Here is a 16,715-nt window from a genome sequence, read left to right as displayed (position 1 = left end):
CCAGCAATGAAGAAAACACCTATATTCGAGGTTATCAGGTTTAACGCGACAAACCGTAATTTCCGGCCGTGAACACATTAGGCTGTTAAACAATACTGTCCACGTGAGAATGAGACATTTCTTAAGAACAATGAGTAAATACGTTTTATACTACATCAATACTGCTGAGATAGATGTGCAGATGACGGGGCTTTGTGTGACGTCTACATACAGTGAAGATATGCCGCAGATTAATTTGGAACTTGATAAAAGAGAAAGTCACAATAACGAAGAATCACGTAGTCGCTGAATACAGGAAGTTTTAAAAAATCTTATCGAAATATTCGTGCGGAATACTGTAATTGTGATGCAAACCTCTTTTCTAAAATATCTGCAGTATTCTGTGTAAAGCACTGCGAGACACAGATTTGAACTTCGAATGACATGAATGTGTGACATAGAGCAGAGGTTGCGATTGCAATTACGAAAAACAGAAAATCATGTCGGAAAATGTTTAAATAAAAAAGTAAAGAAAGGGAAACTACAAATTTCCCTGTAAATGGGTTTTTTAAAATTTTTTATTTGTATCTTATCTTATTTATTTATTTATTTATTTATTTATTTTTAATTTTTTAATTTTAAGAAAAAATTATTTATTGTTATTATTTTTTTTGTCTTTTGTAATCGTCATTCTGCAGAGGCGCACGACAATGTATACTGTTATATAAGCAGTGTTCCATCAATGGTTCCGTCACGTATGAAGATAAGACTATGGCATATAGCGTTCACCTATCAAACACAACGCTGATTACGCTTGGTCAAAAGAAACCCTCTGGAATACAGATTCAATATAAGTTTACTCCAACACGGATAATACGTGTGCATTCTGATTTATTGAATATAGCAAAACGAGAAACTATTATTTGCATCTTTAGATTTTCACATGTTCGGCAGGGTATGGAAATTGGGGCTTTGAAATATACTGGATACACATCAAAGACAATGACTGCTAGAGCAGTGGTGAACACACATAAATATTAACCTTGACACAGAGTCAAGTACAGTTAGCTTCAGTGTGTTGACTTCTCACATATATGACAACGTTCTTATGCTGATGTTCCAGCTTGGTGTGAACTTTCTAGAAGCGTTTCTAACCACCTGACTTTAGCGTATTTAAAAGATGCTTGTCTGTTGTCTATGTTTTAGTTGCATTTTGTCACATAATTATGATAACATTCTAAAACAGACTGGCTTCACTTGTCTCTAAAGCATAACTTGAAATTATGACATAATTACCACTGAACATGAAATTGTAAACGTTTGTGAAAAAAAACAGCATTTATTCATTTATCTCCGTTGATAAGCTTTTCCTCAGCATCGTCCTTGACCTTCATGTCGACCTCCTCGTCACCTTTGACAATGATGGAGAGAGCGACGGTGATCATGATAAGCGTCACGCCCAGGAGGGCTAATCCCGCCGTCATGGCGGCCCTCCCAGTCTCGGGGTCGGAGGGTGGGATCGCTGGTAGGTCTGAAACAAGCAACATATGTGCGATCATGATATTAACCACTCTGAGAACCTACACGAGTTCATAACAGGAATACCACTTCACGTAAAAACACATATATCCATTTAATCCTGAAGGTCCAATAACTTCCACTGTGCGTTAGCACGGAAAACGTAGAGCGTTGGGCCACGACATTTAGGGTGCCACTGGTGCTGACAAAATAACGCAGCTTTCTAATGGTGGCATTGAATCATCACCCATTCCTTCACTAAGACACACCTGACTTCCTCACGCGCACTGAGCTGTTGGGTTGTCCTTGGAGTTCTACCGGCCCCACCTTCAGTTTGTGGGATGCTATGTACACATCCTGATCCTCCTCCCTCCCCGTGACGTCCCTCCTCCCCCTCCCCGGGCTGAGACAACCATGATGGCACCTAGAATCGGGGTCCGTGACGTTACAAACCAACACCTCACAGTGGAAATACACCATGCTCGAGTTGTCGAACTTGAACGTCTCCAGGGTCAAGGTTTCTTGCGTGACCTCACTGACGTTCTTGAAGGTTAATGTGGAGTCAGTTGAACACCTGTGCACAAAGTAATTTAATTAAGTTTTAAATCACCATCATTCTTCATAAAAAGACATTTATATAGCACTAGTTATCCACGCCAAAGGTTCTGTTCAGTAATGATCCCCGAACAACTAAAGAATTACAAGATAGACACAGTATGTTGGTTTTTCTCAAACGGTATTCCCTGAGTTAACGTTTGAAGTCTGTCTTCAGATTGTTAAGAATCCTTAAAGATTGCGCTAAATCCAAGACAGAGGATGTTGTTCTGATGATGGAAGAAATATACTATCGGTTTCACATTCAGCAAACACAGGAATCACCTCAGCGTCATACCGAATATGGCATGCAGAAGTCCCCGGAACACTGGGGACCACATAAGGTTTGTGGAACAACTATTAGATCACAATAATAGTGGTCGAGAGTTCCATATTAATGTCAATCACTGGAATGACTCCCGCAGATTATTCACAGTCCGCTTTTAGTAGAGATCTAACCTGGTTCATGTTTCATGTATCACGAGCAACCCAATGCCGCGTGGAGTCAACTGCCGGGAATGTGGTACACACCTGTATCATGTCCGGCTATAGAAGCGCATGTGTAACCTCCTTAATTAAAAACGAATGGAAACAAATACTGAGACATGTCCACATGTCCAGCGACGTCAGTTTTGGGAGAGAAGTTACAACTCACTGCTCCGCCCTTGTTAAGTTTGGTTTGTAGTAAATCAACAAACAACGCGATGGGGTAGCCTAGGGGGTCGAACGTTTGCTTGCCACGCCAAAGACCAGAGTTTGACTCCGAATAGGACTCTGACCAATATGTAAGTGAAGTTACAAGACATCTAACGCAGGCTGTGGCTGTTTTTTTGTTGTTTGGTATTACACCCAGTATCTTTTTTACGTGTGTAAAGAATCGATTCTGTGCCAGACATCCCAGTAATGGACATCGTGGAGGTCGAACCTATCGGGAAATGTCCTCCAGGTCATTGTTTGGTAATAGCGGCCGTGGGGTAGCCTAGCGGTGAAGCACTCGCTGGTAACGCCGAAGACCCGGAATCGACTCCCCACATAGGTACAATGTGAAAAGCACATTATACTGCTCGAATACTGCTGCAAGCGGCGTAAAACCATACTCACTCACTCATTCACTGGTAAAAGCATGGGACTGGATATATTTTACGAACGCATCCAACAATAGATTAATTCACAAGACCTACCCTGTCTGGCACACGCTACTGGAGACGTAGTCACCAATCCAGTGTCTGCCACACTTTACAGGTGAAGTATTCATCTACCTATTGTCAAACGCAGTCTACAGGTGAAGTATTCATCTATCTATTGTCAAACGCAGTCTACAGGAGAAGTATTCACCTACCTATTGTCAAACGCAGTCTACAGGAGAAGTATTCACCTACCTATTGTCAAACGCAGTCTACAGGAGAAGTATTCACCTACCTATTGTCAAACGCAGTCTACAGGAGAAGTATTCACCTATCTATTGTCAAACGCAGTCTACAGGAGAAGTATTCACCTATCTATTGTCTGACACGCTCTACGGGAGAAGTAAGAACTTAGTGACACTTACCCATTGTCTAACACCAGGTATTGTTCAGTTTTGTGTTCTTCATTTGTAGGCGTGGCTTTGCAGTTCCTGGCGAAAACCTGCAGATTCGTGTCGTTGCTATGGAGAGACAGTTTGATTGACAGCTTCTCCCCTGGTTCCACTGTTAGAGGATCGGTTGTGTTCGGTTGGTACTCTACCCCGTTGTGAATCAAATCCATACTGGAATAAATAGCATTGTTTCTTAGACTGAATCTCAAAATACGCACGAATTTGGCACAGCGTTTCTTTAAGTTAGATCGTGCCTCTATAATATATGGCCACAATTACACAAATTTAGGTGTGTAGAAAAGACTTTCGATAGAATTAAACTAGCGTCCATAAGAAAGGCCACTAAATATTTTCCGGTCTAAAAGAAAACCTAAGCTAAATTAGGTAACATTAAATGTTTTATTGCAAAAATCAATCATTCAGCAACAGTATAAAATGGATAACAAGAAGGAAAACGACGCAACTCGTGATCAAATATCACATGAATGACACTGGGGTGCATTATCCAGTAATCGATCACTAATGCAGAATCGAGTGGGAGCTTTCACAACTTCTTGGGCAGAACATATTGTTCAATGCCGGCTGAGGCCACCTCTGACGCTGATGCAAGCCCTAACCCGGCGTCGACTATTGTCTTGATTAGGGATCCGACGCCATTTGTTTAGCAGAGCATCCTCGTCAGTGGCTGATTTTGGCGTTTCCGAATACGACGTCCCTGTTATTCAAAAAGGTGCTCAAATGGGGACAGATCTTGAAGAGCTGGAACGTGCTTTCGTCACCAAAGTTCACTCTTCGCCAGTGTCGCTGCTGCCAGTGTGGCACAGTCCTGGTTCATCTCAATCTGGCAGGTCAACGTCATCTCTGTTGAAAGGTCGATCGGCACAGAGACCATGTACATGAATTTATGCATGAATGTGGAGTCTTCTGGTCACACGCTGTCTGCTGAATGGATGTCCAATACTGTTGGCGCTTCATGACGTCACAGTGACGTTCCTCAAGCGCAAAATCCGTAAATGTGGTTCTTCATGTTGGGTAGTGATCTTCAGTCTACCACTCTTTGGACTGTCTGCAGTACTGCCAATCTGTCGTAGAGTAGTGATCTTCAGTCTACCACTCTTTGGCCTGTCTGCATTACTGCCAGTCTGTCATGGAGTAGTGATCTTCAGTCTACCACTCTTTGGCCTGTCTGCTGTACTGCCAATCTGTCGTAGAGTAGTGATTTTCAGTCTACCACTCTTTGGGTTGTCTGCTGTACTGCCAATCTGTCGTAGACGTATGACAAGGCTCCCGATTGTGGATGTGAAGAACCCCATGGTCCTAGCCACGTGCTCTTGTGCTCATCTGTAACATACCGATTGCTCCCCTCTGCTCTGGTGTTGAACGAGGCATGTTCCTTGTTGTCAATCGATTAACATGATATATGAGAACACACCTGGTTAGCTTTTATACCCTAACTTTGAGCACAGTTTCGGTTTTATTCTTGCAAATTCGTTTTTTCCCCACAAAGTTCTAAATGCAAGTGCAAATGTTCACTGGGAATAAACATGTTGTGTTCGAGAAATGTGGTTTTAGCTATTTTCAAACAGACCGGCAATTATTTTGACAGTTGGTGTCGATTCCGCTAGTTTGAAAATAGCCAGAAATTGTTTTTCGTCGTCGTCGTCGTCATCATCATCATCATCATCATCATGACCTTTCTCTCACTTCATCCATCCATCAATAATATATGTGTCGTGCATGGATAGTATCGACGCGTTTGTTATTGACTTGTCAAAATGATCCGACGTGTGCTATATTAAGTTGTTCACGAGGTCACGAGGGAATATGGGCTGATGTACCCTCGATGTTTGATTATGTTCCCTGAGCCCGAAAGGAACATAAACAGACATCGAGGGTACATTAACCTTCATCTTGCCTCACACACAAATATCGCTTTGTGATTGGCTTAGCACTCTTCCATTATTTTCAATGTACCCCGCTGCCAATGGTAACTTATTCAGTACTTCGTGGTAGTACTTTTGTATCTTGAATAACATTGAATTACGCATGATGCACGAAAATTACCCATGTTTTGAGAATGCAAATCGATGGATGGAAGATAACTCTAAATCTGCTTTTCTTGCCTGCAAAATCTAGCAATGTCATCAGAAAGAATAATTTCCGTACATCATACGTGATTAAATGTTATTCGAGTTAAAGAAGTACTACCACGAAGTACCAGTTGAGCTCGACATTCCAAAAAAAAACTTTACTCGCTTGTAAGCGAGATACATTGAAAATATTAGATGAGAGCTCAGCCAGTCAGAAAATTACATTAATTTGTGTGAGGCAACATAAATCTGTATGTAAACCGCTCACCTGATCTGATAAACGCCCTCGTTGTGGTCGGTGAAGTGCAGCTCTCCCGTGTCGACAACGTACATGTTCCCTGCAGTGTTGTTGTTGGTACTGTAGTAGCAGCGGACGGTGATGTTGACGTCTCTCACCCTCGTCACTAACCCCTTCACTGGCACGGTCTGCGACAGTACTTGGTTCTCGTACACAAATGAATCGCCGTCTTGCTGCCGGTCACAAAGAAGCAGACGGACACAACATGACAGGGACTATGTGGTGACAGTGAATGTTGCATCCATATGGCTATATGTTACTTTTTCTCAAACGCATTGGCTAGTGGTATGCTCACAAATTGGAATATCTTCTACTTTTTGTAAATGGTATATGTCCCGGGTCCCGATCAACGAAACGTTCGTGGAGCTAAGACATTCGTAAGCCGATGATAAACTACAGGGTTACGACAAGCCGTGACGTTACGGAGGCGTTATGATCGGAACCCTGGTATGTGTGGAAAACACTTGTAACGGTCAAAGTTGTGCTGAATCAGCAATATTTTGCTACGTACAAAGTGCAGAGAAAGAGATGGGCCTACACTTGGAAACACTATCACAATCAAAACAACATCGCCGTATCATACACTACATTGTCACGATGTACTTTAATGACTTGCTGTACATTTTATTGCCACACTGTAAATACTTCGTTGCCACGATACGTAATACATTGCCACACTATATACTACATTGCTATGTTACATAAAGCATTGTCATGCTATACTACATTGTTATCCTAAATTAAATGATTTTCGGTAACGCTATGCCCTACACTTTCATCCTACATACTAAACTACAATAATATCAGCGTAGTGTACAGGTTTACAGTGAAGTAAGCATATATGTACATGTTACTTATACTTTGTCATCCAGGATACTTCGTTGTCGCAGTATATGTTAAATTCTTATCATCATATGATATTCTTTGTCAGTCTATATACAACATTGTACAGCTGTATTCTCCATTGACTTGCTGAGTGTTGCGTTGTCACGCATTTTGTTACATTCTCACGCTATTTGCGAACGGGTCGGCTAAAATATTGATAAACCACATCATGCATTTTTCCAGATATTCATATTTAGTGGTTTCCAATGTCCATATGAGCATGAGTTATCTCCCCGAACTTTGCCATGAACTCGACCCTTTCCGTAACCTACAGGAAGGAGTTGATCACGAAAGGGCCATGTACAGAGTTGCATCATGCTTTTATTTAGATGAAGGCACTTGCACGTATCGCCCTTTTATAGCAGGACACAATGACCTTGTCACGTATTGTAAGTAATACATTGTCAAGATATCTGCTACATTGTTTCCTTGTCACACTATATTTTGGGTTCTAACGGGGTCTACCTTGTCCAGGGTACTGGCCACGCCGACCACGCCGACGACAAATAGACTATATATCGGCCTCGATGATCTTGACGTTTCGCGCCTACACATTCTGTATGAACTACGGTGTATAGTCAGGGGACTTAAGTGCGGCCAGAGCTGGCAACTATTCCCTAAAATGATGCTGTCAATACCTTCTTAGAAAAAGTACTTTATATTATGCCAGTTGACCTTTCCCATGGAGGGGTGAAGGAATAGCCCAGTGGTTAAAGCATTCGCTCCTCAGGCCGAAGACCCGGGTGCAAGTCCCTACTTGGGTACAATGAGTGAAGTCTGGTGTGCCCCCGCCGTGATATTGGTGGAATATTGCAAAACGCGGCGCAAAACACAGCTCACTCACTTTTCCATTTAGCCATCAGATGGCTATGAAAAAATACAATATTGATAACTCAAGACGAAAGTAAAGGTGATGATTAGTACTAGGACAAAATAATGCCTTACCGTGACCTGGGTGCCACACCCCTGGAGAGGCACTGTTACATACACGTGGGTGAGTGTGTCCGTGGCACCACATGTGTTGTCCCTCAACGTCAAGTATTGGCCATGGAGGCCGTGGATGTGACGTTTGTCCAACTCCACCACCATATTCTGTGACGTGCAGGACACCTGCACACCTTCAGCTGAGAATAAACACACGTGCATGTTCAAACACTGTCTACAGACGTGTATCACAGCAAAACATGGCTTCATTGCGGGTGGTTACGTGTTTTCTTGTATGTTTTGTTTGTCTAACAAAGCACTTTGCAGTTATTATCTAGCTATAGCAAAATAGCGTGGAAACAGTCGAATCTGGACCGACAATCAAGTGACTGACATCATGAACATCGATCTGCGGAATTGAGAAACGATGACATTCATCCGCATGTCTCTCTACAAGATCCCATTAATCGCCTCTAACGACAAGGGTGGGTTGCTGGGGCGTCAATATGTGTTCAGCTTGGGCAGCTAACTTGACCCAAGTAGATGACCCTGAAGGCAGATGTTATTTGTAGTGGACATGGATGTCAGCATGTTTTACTATCACTGTAGGGACTAATGGACTAATACATGGGAAAGCACAACGTCTGGTATATACACACTGACGATAGAAGGTATGCTTGGTTACAATGTAACCGGTTACCGGCTACACGAGGTAGGAAGGTGTGGAGCGGATATTTTGCTAGTTCAGGGAAATCGTAACAATGTGTGAATCTTTTACGTGAATCTGTTAAAAGTATGGACAGGTCAAAATGCATGAAATAGTTACAAAAATATTTAGAGGTGACGATATGAACAGGTAACAATGCATGGACAGGTAACAATGCATTGACAAGTCACAATGAATGAAAACGGGTTTGAGAGTATGAAACTGTGCCAGTGTTTGAACCGGATATATCAAAAAAATAAACGACACTACCATGACACGTGTGGTTGTCGGTTCCAAGCTGTAGCTCGTACGGGCACTGACAGTAGTAGGACCCTGGGGTGTTGACGCAGATGTGGCTGCAGCCGTTGGTGGCGTCCACACACTCGTCTACGTCTGACAATAATATAGTCCACTAGAAATCGACATGAAATCAAAGTGACTTGGACATTCAGTATAACAAGCAAATATGCGTCTTAAAATGATTTATAGGTACCTGTGATGCAGAGAGAAAAAAAACCAACCAACCAAAATCAACCTCGGGCAAAAAAGTTATGACCATTTGACAATGTATCACAGTGACGAGCATCAGTCGTATGACCAAGTTTATCTGAGTTATCTCTTTTCTTAGCAACAGCCAAAATGGCTGACATTGTTGTCACAACAGAAGTTTAGAAGCGGTTAATTATGACATACAAGGTAAATATTGTGAATTTCAAGAATGTTTTTCCGCAGGGAAATAACTTTTTATAGTAAATGTTGTTAAAAGCATAAGGCATTGAGAAATAACATCGAGCAGTCACTTTTGATCAACGAAAGTGTTAACAGGTTATATGGAATTCATATTAAATACAGTTTAAATTAGTTTGTTTAATATTGTGTTTTTTCTGTTGTTTTTTTTCATGTGTTACGGTGGTGGATTAGATGTTTAGGATGTTCTGTGGGACAAATCCAATCAAATCTAAAGTGAAATAATACCTTGAAACTTCATAGAAATCAAATCGAACCACTGTGTAAGCTAAAATGCATTCCTACGGCTACTATTTTCCCTGCCACTCACTCATTACATAGGATGGAGGTGTCTCTTGATTAATAAATCTTTCAATAATTTGTAGTCTGTGATAGTCAAAAAAAATTCAAATATAGATTTTCAATGAAAATATGTTTGTTCCCTGCACAATACATGCTATCATGCCGAATATAGATTTGCGTATACTAAATGCCCGGGTTTCATGCAATGTCAACGGGACTTATAACACATTTTAAATTGTCACGTTTTTTACTGGCTGTTTTCCGCATTCACAACCACTGATATCAGAATTGTTCATGTGTTAAATACTTTTTAAGAAGCGATAACCCACCTGTCTGACAACGGGTCCCTGTGAAACCTCTCGGACAGTCACAGGTGTACCTGCTGTCCATCACGTGGCGACACCTCACGCCATCTGGACACGGATTAGATGTGCAGGGATCGGCTGGGGAGGGATCAATGATATTGGCATGACTTTTTGATTCGACAAACGGAGAAAAACCAAATAAATTTTTAATGTTTAAACTTCAACGGCTGTTATTAGTAAAGAAAACAAAACAGTTGAAAAACCTGGGGTGGGTTTTTCAGACCAAAATGTTCTGTTCTGTTCACAAAGGACCACACAAACGCAATGATAATGGGCATAAAGTAAAGCCACTTGCCGCAAACAAAGAGGATAAGAAGATGTGAATACAGCTAATGAGGTGCTATTTATACCTATATACAATCAATCAATGAGGCCAAATGGATGCAACTAGAAGTTAAGTATGTAAGTTCGGGACAAACTTCATGTTGACCGTCGACGGTCAACTCTTTGCTCACCGTTGTAAGCAAGGACAATTCAATGGCTAATGAAATGATCCTGGACATGTTTTGGAACAACGTCAAGGCGACACGTAAGGTGTACCATTAACCAACGTGATCTTTATGGACGTTGTAGTGACGGTGCGGTTGACCTCATCTCAAGGTCATCCGACAAGGTGCAGTGCGACAGCCATGGCATCTTTTGATCTGTTATCAAGTCTCCGGCGCAGTTAGGTTTGATATATCGCTGACTGTCAAATATCAACCGGTGAAAACGGTTTCAACGCGAAAAAAAACCTCGATAATCTCCAGGATATGTGTTCCGATAGATCTATGAAACCTGGCAACACAGTTGTTGCAGGAATTCTCTGAGAGAGGTAGAAGGAGATCTTGCATACATTTTTTTCAAGGTTTCAGACATATTAATTTGTGTGTGTGATTTTTCACCTACATCTGATTCAAGCCTTACTACCCTTGTTGATGCTGGCAAGCACAGTTGTTGATACTGGCAAGCACGGTTGTTGATACTGGCAAGCACGGTTATTGACGCTGGCAAGCACGGTTGTTGATACTGGCAAGCACGGTTGTTGATACTGGCAAGCACGGTTGTTGATACTGGCAAGCACGGTCGTTGATGCTGGCAAGCACGGTTGTTGATACTGGCAAGCACGGTCGTTGATGCTGGCAAGCACGGTTGTTGATACTGGCAAACACGGTTGTTGATGCTGGCAAGCACGGTTGTTGATACTGGCAAACACGGTTGTTGATGCTGGCAAACACGGTCGTTGATACTGGCAAACACGGTTGTTGATGCTGACAAGCACGGTCGTTGATACTGGCAAACACGGTTGTTGATGCTGGCAAGCACGGTCGTTGATACTGGCAAGCACGGTTGTTGATGATGGCAAGCACGGTTCTGAAGGTTTATCTCATTGACATCGGCTGCTGTGAGAAGGCAGACCCAGCAAAGGGAGGTTCTAAAACTATAGGGCCGAGCCATAGGTGCATAGAGAGAAGTAGTAGAGATTTATCGGAACGCATACCCAGGAGAGTATCGAGGATTCGGGCCAAAAATTGTCTCCCTCGAAGTAATACAGAGGTCTAATTGGAGAGCACCCGTTCCAAAACAGGCGACACACTCGTGCCGGAAGTTAGAGCAGTCACATAGCCTCGATCAGGGCTCCACTACACTATATCAACATCACATGCTCAAACAACTCAAACGGACAGAGGCCTGAGACAGATGTGATTGGCTGAAGTAGAGTAAGATGTTTATGTGTTTTAAAAGCACATCCATCCAGTAATTAAAACTGACCACAATTTTAAGTATTCAGTGTTGTCATTTTTTATCACCAAGACTTAGGCTTATGTGTGCACCGACATTTTCAAGTAAGTGACATTTGGTGCGAAATGGAGGGTTGATGTGTTCCGCTTCCCGTGCTGGGAAAAATCGTCGGACAAGTTGGACAGAATTTGTGTTTCATTGTAGTTTAAAGGCCAGACTGTGCCCCTATGTACATGGCTTGGCTGTTGATAGCCTGGGTATTTTTTTTAAAAAAATATATAAGGTTACTATAGAATTCTATGGTAAAACATTTGATGTTGTATAACCTAAGGGTCACAACTCCGTATAGGAAACTGTGGCGCTTTAGACGCTTCACTCCCATATTGTTCTACGTCCAGTCGACGGGAAAATGGTCTCGTTTGGTGCCTTCACTAATATGAATGAAGCTGCTACATTTATTGATTCTTATGAAACTAGTATGTCAGACTTTTTGATATAGACACTGTTATGCGTGATATGTCATACACATTATTCATTTCTGGTGCCCTTCCTATGCTGTATGCATCAAGCCTGTTCCAGTTCACCTGCACATGCAAGCTCCACGTGTTCGTTATCTCCGCAGTTGGATACACCCCAGAGCCTGTGTCGGCAGTTCCCCAGCTCCGTCTCGTTGCCGCTGCACTGGACATCATCCAGATTGAACACCGTTGAGCCCGGTCTGTTGGTGAGGAATAACGGATGTGACGTGGGCAGCCCCAGCTGACGACACGCAACGATGGCAGCATTCTCGTCGAAGTCGTCGTCACAGACGCCTCCCCATCTGTCACGTGATAATTACGTGTTAGGACTTCCGGGTAATTTCATTCCGGTTCCTGTTTCATGTTGTGAGAGCATAGACACGAACTAACAATCTACTGTGTCACAGACGTGTTTTCTACCAAGAGGTATATCTAGCTACCATAGGGTTTCTATCTGGATACGGTTGTCTTTCCTCTGGAAACTATGGTCCAGCTGATAAATTTATATCTCTAGAAACTATACTATACTCTCGCTGTCTATCCTATGCGGACTGTACTGTAGCTGAGGAAGGGTGTCATCAGTTGAAACTATACTCTACCTAATGAAGGTTGACATATATTAGACACTATTCTGTACCTAATGAATGTTGGTATATCTCTAGAAACTATAATTATTCTATCTACTGAAGGTTGTCATCAATTGAAACTATACTCTAACTAATGAAGGTTGACATGTATTAAAAACTATATTGTACCTAATGATTGTTGGCATATCTCTAGAAACTATATTCTATCTAATGAAGGTTGTCACATCTCTAGAAACTATACTCTATCTAATAAATGTTGGCATGTCTCTAGAAACTATACTGCATCTAATGAATATTGTCGCATCTGATGAAGGTTGCCACATCTCTAGAAACTATATTCTATCTAATGAAGGTTGTCACATCTCTAGAAACTATACTCTATCTGATGAAGGTTGTCACATATCTGTAAAATATTTAATAATTTTATAAAGTATGAAGCATATCACTTTTATGGAAAATGTGCTCTACCCGATGAAGGTTGTCATGTCTCCAGAAAGTATTAGTGTTGTCTATACCTGAGACACGTACGTCTTAACGAAGGTTTCCAACAGCCCTCTGTTCCTGGAACTCTGTCCTACGAGGCGGATGTCACCAACTATCTGAAAACACAACAGGATAACATACACACTTTATGTGTAAACATGATAACATACCAGTCGTTGTAAACATAATGACGTACCTTGCAAACATCTATCAGTCTATCTATCTATGTATTTATCTATTTGTCTGTCTGTCTGTCTGTCCTAAAACTTGTAAGGTCTTTTTGCTTGACGTTGGTACTTGTAGTTGAAGTCCCTGTTTGGATCTGAGTGAGCGACATGGCTGGCATCAGTGAATAAGACTGGAGAAGTAAGACGGAGTTGATCTGCCCAGACACTTGCACACCAGTACCAGTATCCTATACTGAATGTGTTGATATATCGCTTGATATGTCCAATGCGGCGGATGTGATGGTAGGCTCCCCTGGAGAGGAGGTTGACTTGTGACTCAAGATTGACCTGAGTGTCAGAAACTACTCCGAGGTTTCGAACTTAAGAGCTTGGTGTGATCTCACAATCGCCAAAATTGACTTATGTCAGTGAGACTCTAGGTCGAACACGTTTAGGACAGAGAATCAACAGTTCTATTTTGTTCTTCAGTTTGAGGTAGAACTTTACTTGTGATCCAACTTCTCATTTGTTCAACACATTCCTGGACATTCTGGGACGATGCTCTAATTTTGTGTTTGGAGAGATTCAAAGGCAATGTTTATCTTGTGTCATCAGCGTACAGATGATATTGTAGGTTGTGCTTTCTTGCAACATCACACAGGGGGATTGTATATTCGGTGAACAACACGGGGCCTAAAGAGATCACTGGGGTACACCAAATGGGATCAGTCTTTTCTGACAGGTCATTCATCACTTTACTCAAGGCTGTTTCAGAGCTTGACCAGGGAGACAGGCAGATTGAACAGGTTCATAGCAGTTGTGGGATGTCTCCTTGAGACGTAGGGCAACTACTTCCTCTGTCAATTTGGAAATGTAGGACAGGTTCGGCACAGGACGATAGTGTTTTATGATAATATTATCATTGTCTATATTAGGTTTCTTCAAAAGGGGTATGACAAATACTGCGTTCATGGGCAGTGGTAAGCACAACTCGGACAAAGACCGATTAACCATGTAGGTTAGGAAAGGTAGGGATCCAGCCATGGATTTCTTCAGAAGCCACATTGGCATCGGATCCAGGCACAGGATCAATTAGTGCAAACATGATAACACCAATTGGTGTAAACATGATAACGTACTAGTTTGTGTAAACATGTACCCCCGACAGTTGGAGACGATACCATATGTATGTGCTGAAGGAGCAGTACACCTGCAGTATGGGAGGTTGTGTACATGTTTATTGACAAGTCCGGCCTCAGTGGAAAGTAGGACTGATAGTCCGTACTGATCAGTGTACATACAGGATATATACACGTTATACACATGTATATATCCCTGCCGGTGTATGTAGAATATTTGGACAACCTACCTGACCCCAGGCCACACCCACGATATAGCTGACCAGTGTCCACGCCACAGCGCTGATCATGGTGTACCGGATGGAGTTTGTCTTATACATGAGCTGCATAACCTAGGTCGTCTTATCAGCGAGCAGGTTCAAATTACAGCCTAAGTACCACAGTCGTGAGAGTCAACACATGGCATCGGCTGTCACATCAATGGCACTGTTATATACAGTCGGGTTGGGTGGTTGTTGTTGTGTCCCTTCTATATTCTATATGGAAATGATGGAACCTGGACCAGGTAATCCAGTGATTGACATCATGAGCAACCCTTCATGGAATAGACTGATACGCTTCATCCCAGTTAACGAATCTGACCACTGCATACTACTGTTATTTTCGGCCTTGACTTACGGTCGTTACTGGCTGGTGGCCACAACGGTGAAGGACCATATATGGGGTGGACGTTGAATCGACGAGAAACGTCACACTGCGAGGTTCCAGAGGTCTAAAATTACACTGAATGAAAATGACGTGCGTCTGGATGTGTGAACTTTCAAACTGAACATTGATAGCCATTTTCTCTCGAATATTGCCATGTCTCATTAGTGCTATTCAAATAACAATTAGTGCTATTCAAATAACAATTAAGCGTTCGCGTGATTCTTTAGTTCAGATTCAAAAAATGATTCTCGAGATTACCTGATAACTTTCCATGACACAGGAACATGTACCTCTGAGTATAGATAACATAAGGGATGAGTAAGGGATACAGGAATACAATGGAGAATATTTTGCGCGACAGTGTTTGTAGATATTATACCGAGAACTGAATGAGTTTAGTTTTACGCCGCTTTCAGCCATATTCCAGCAATCCGGCGGCGGTCTGTAAATAAACGAATCGGGAGAGTGTTTGAATATATTGTTTTTGTTTCACAGGGGATCAGACAGTGACATGTGTGAGAAATATATCAGTGAAACATACTGGGTAATATAGACGGATATAAAGCATAATGCTTTTGGCAATATTCCAGCAACATCGCGGCGGAGGACACCAGAAAAAGGTTTCATACACTGTGTCCATGTGAGGAATCGACCCCAGGTAAAAACGTGCGACGGATTTAACCACTAAGGAGCTCCCAGAGCCCCATATATTTAAGAAGGCATTTGGGAATGTTTTGTAGCGTACATAGGGAATGCGATATTGAGGGGTGCCAGTCATGATCGCACGTGTATTCCTAAATACCAGGATAACTATACAATAACCCAGTAGATGGGAAGGATCCTCAAACACCAGACTATACTGTGTTTGGTCTTCACGGAATGCCCCAAGAGAGACGTACTTATTGATGGCAAATACCTGGAACATGGTGCTTCTCCGTCGAGGTACAGACATAGGTTACAGACGATGACGGCGGAGACGCTGACTCGACAACAGATGCTTCTCACCAGGATGTAGCATCTGCAACAGCAACAGCAGGAGGTGATAAACGCCGTCTTTGGGAGCGTGGGGGTAAACGACACAGGGGATAAGGAATAATCTTCAGACAGTTGGCTGTTTGTAGAACATAACAGGAACACCTGTCGTAAACATACCTGCATGTACGTAACCATCAATCAGGTAGCGACAACACAGCCGAGAGTGAACAAATATTATCAAAGTCTGCGTTTAGGATATTTCAGAAATGCCACAACAGGTAAAATCGATATACACATATACACAGGGGGATCGAACCCGTTCAATGAAAGTGCATAGCGAGGGTTGTGTCTACGCTACCCCACTGTCTACCGAGCAGATGTGTTTCTTTCACCCAGTCGTGCACAGCTCCCCTGAAGCACACGGTAGGGCGGGGATAAAGAAGACCCATGGCCCCAGTGACATTAACATCGCCAACAACCGCTTTGTCCCACAGGTAGTCGGACAAGTAGCA

At 42.4% G+C, this 16,715-nt stretch overlaps 1 protein-coding gene across 1 annotated transcript; it reads right to left on the bottom strand.

Annotated features, from left to right (window-relative positions):
- Window positions 1-1,298: 1,298 nt before the first annotated feature.
- Window positions 1,299-14,979, bottom strand: LOC137295756 (ZP domain-containing protein-like). The gene is made up of 10 exons (XM_067827290.1): window positions 14,811-14,979; window positions 13,320-13,390; window positions 12,271-12,506; window positions 9,929-10,042; window positions 8,841-8,963; window positions 7,886-8,064; window positions 6,026-6,228; window positions 3,641-3,838; window positions 1,767-2,071; window positions 1,299-1,510 (listed from the first exon to the last, which is right to left on the bottom strand). Exons 1-10 carry the CDS (start codon window positions 14,907-14,909, stop codon window positions 1,323-1,325), a joined length of 1,716 nt encoding a protein of 571 aa, XP_067683391.1. The 5' UTR covers window positions 14,910-14,979; the 3' UTR covers window positions 1,299-1,322.
- Between the last annotated feature and the right edge of the window lie 1,736 nt (window positions 14,980-16,715).

The sequence above is a fragment of the Haliotis asinina genome, chromosome 9 (genome assembly GCF_037392515.1).
Source record: "Haliotis asinina isolate JCU_RB_2024 chromosome 9, JCU_Hal_asi_v2, whole genome shotgun sequence".
Taxonomy (NCBI): Eukaryota; Metazoa; Mollusca; class Gastropoda; order Lepetellida; family Haliotidae; genus Haliotis; species Haliotis asinina.
Note: the sequence above shows the minus strand (reverse complement) of the source record. Positions and strands in the feature narration are given on the sequence as shown.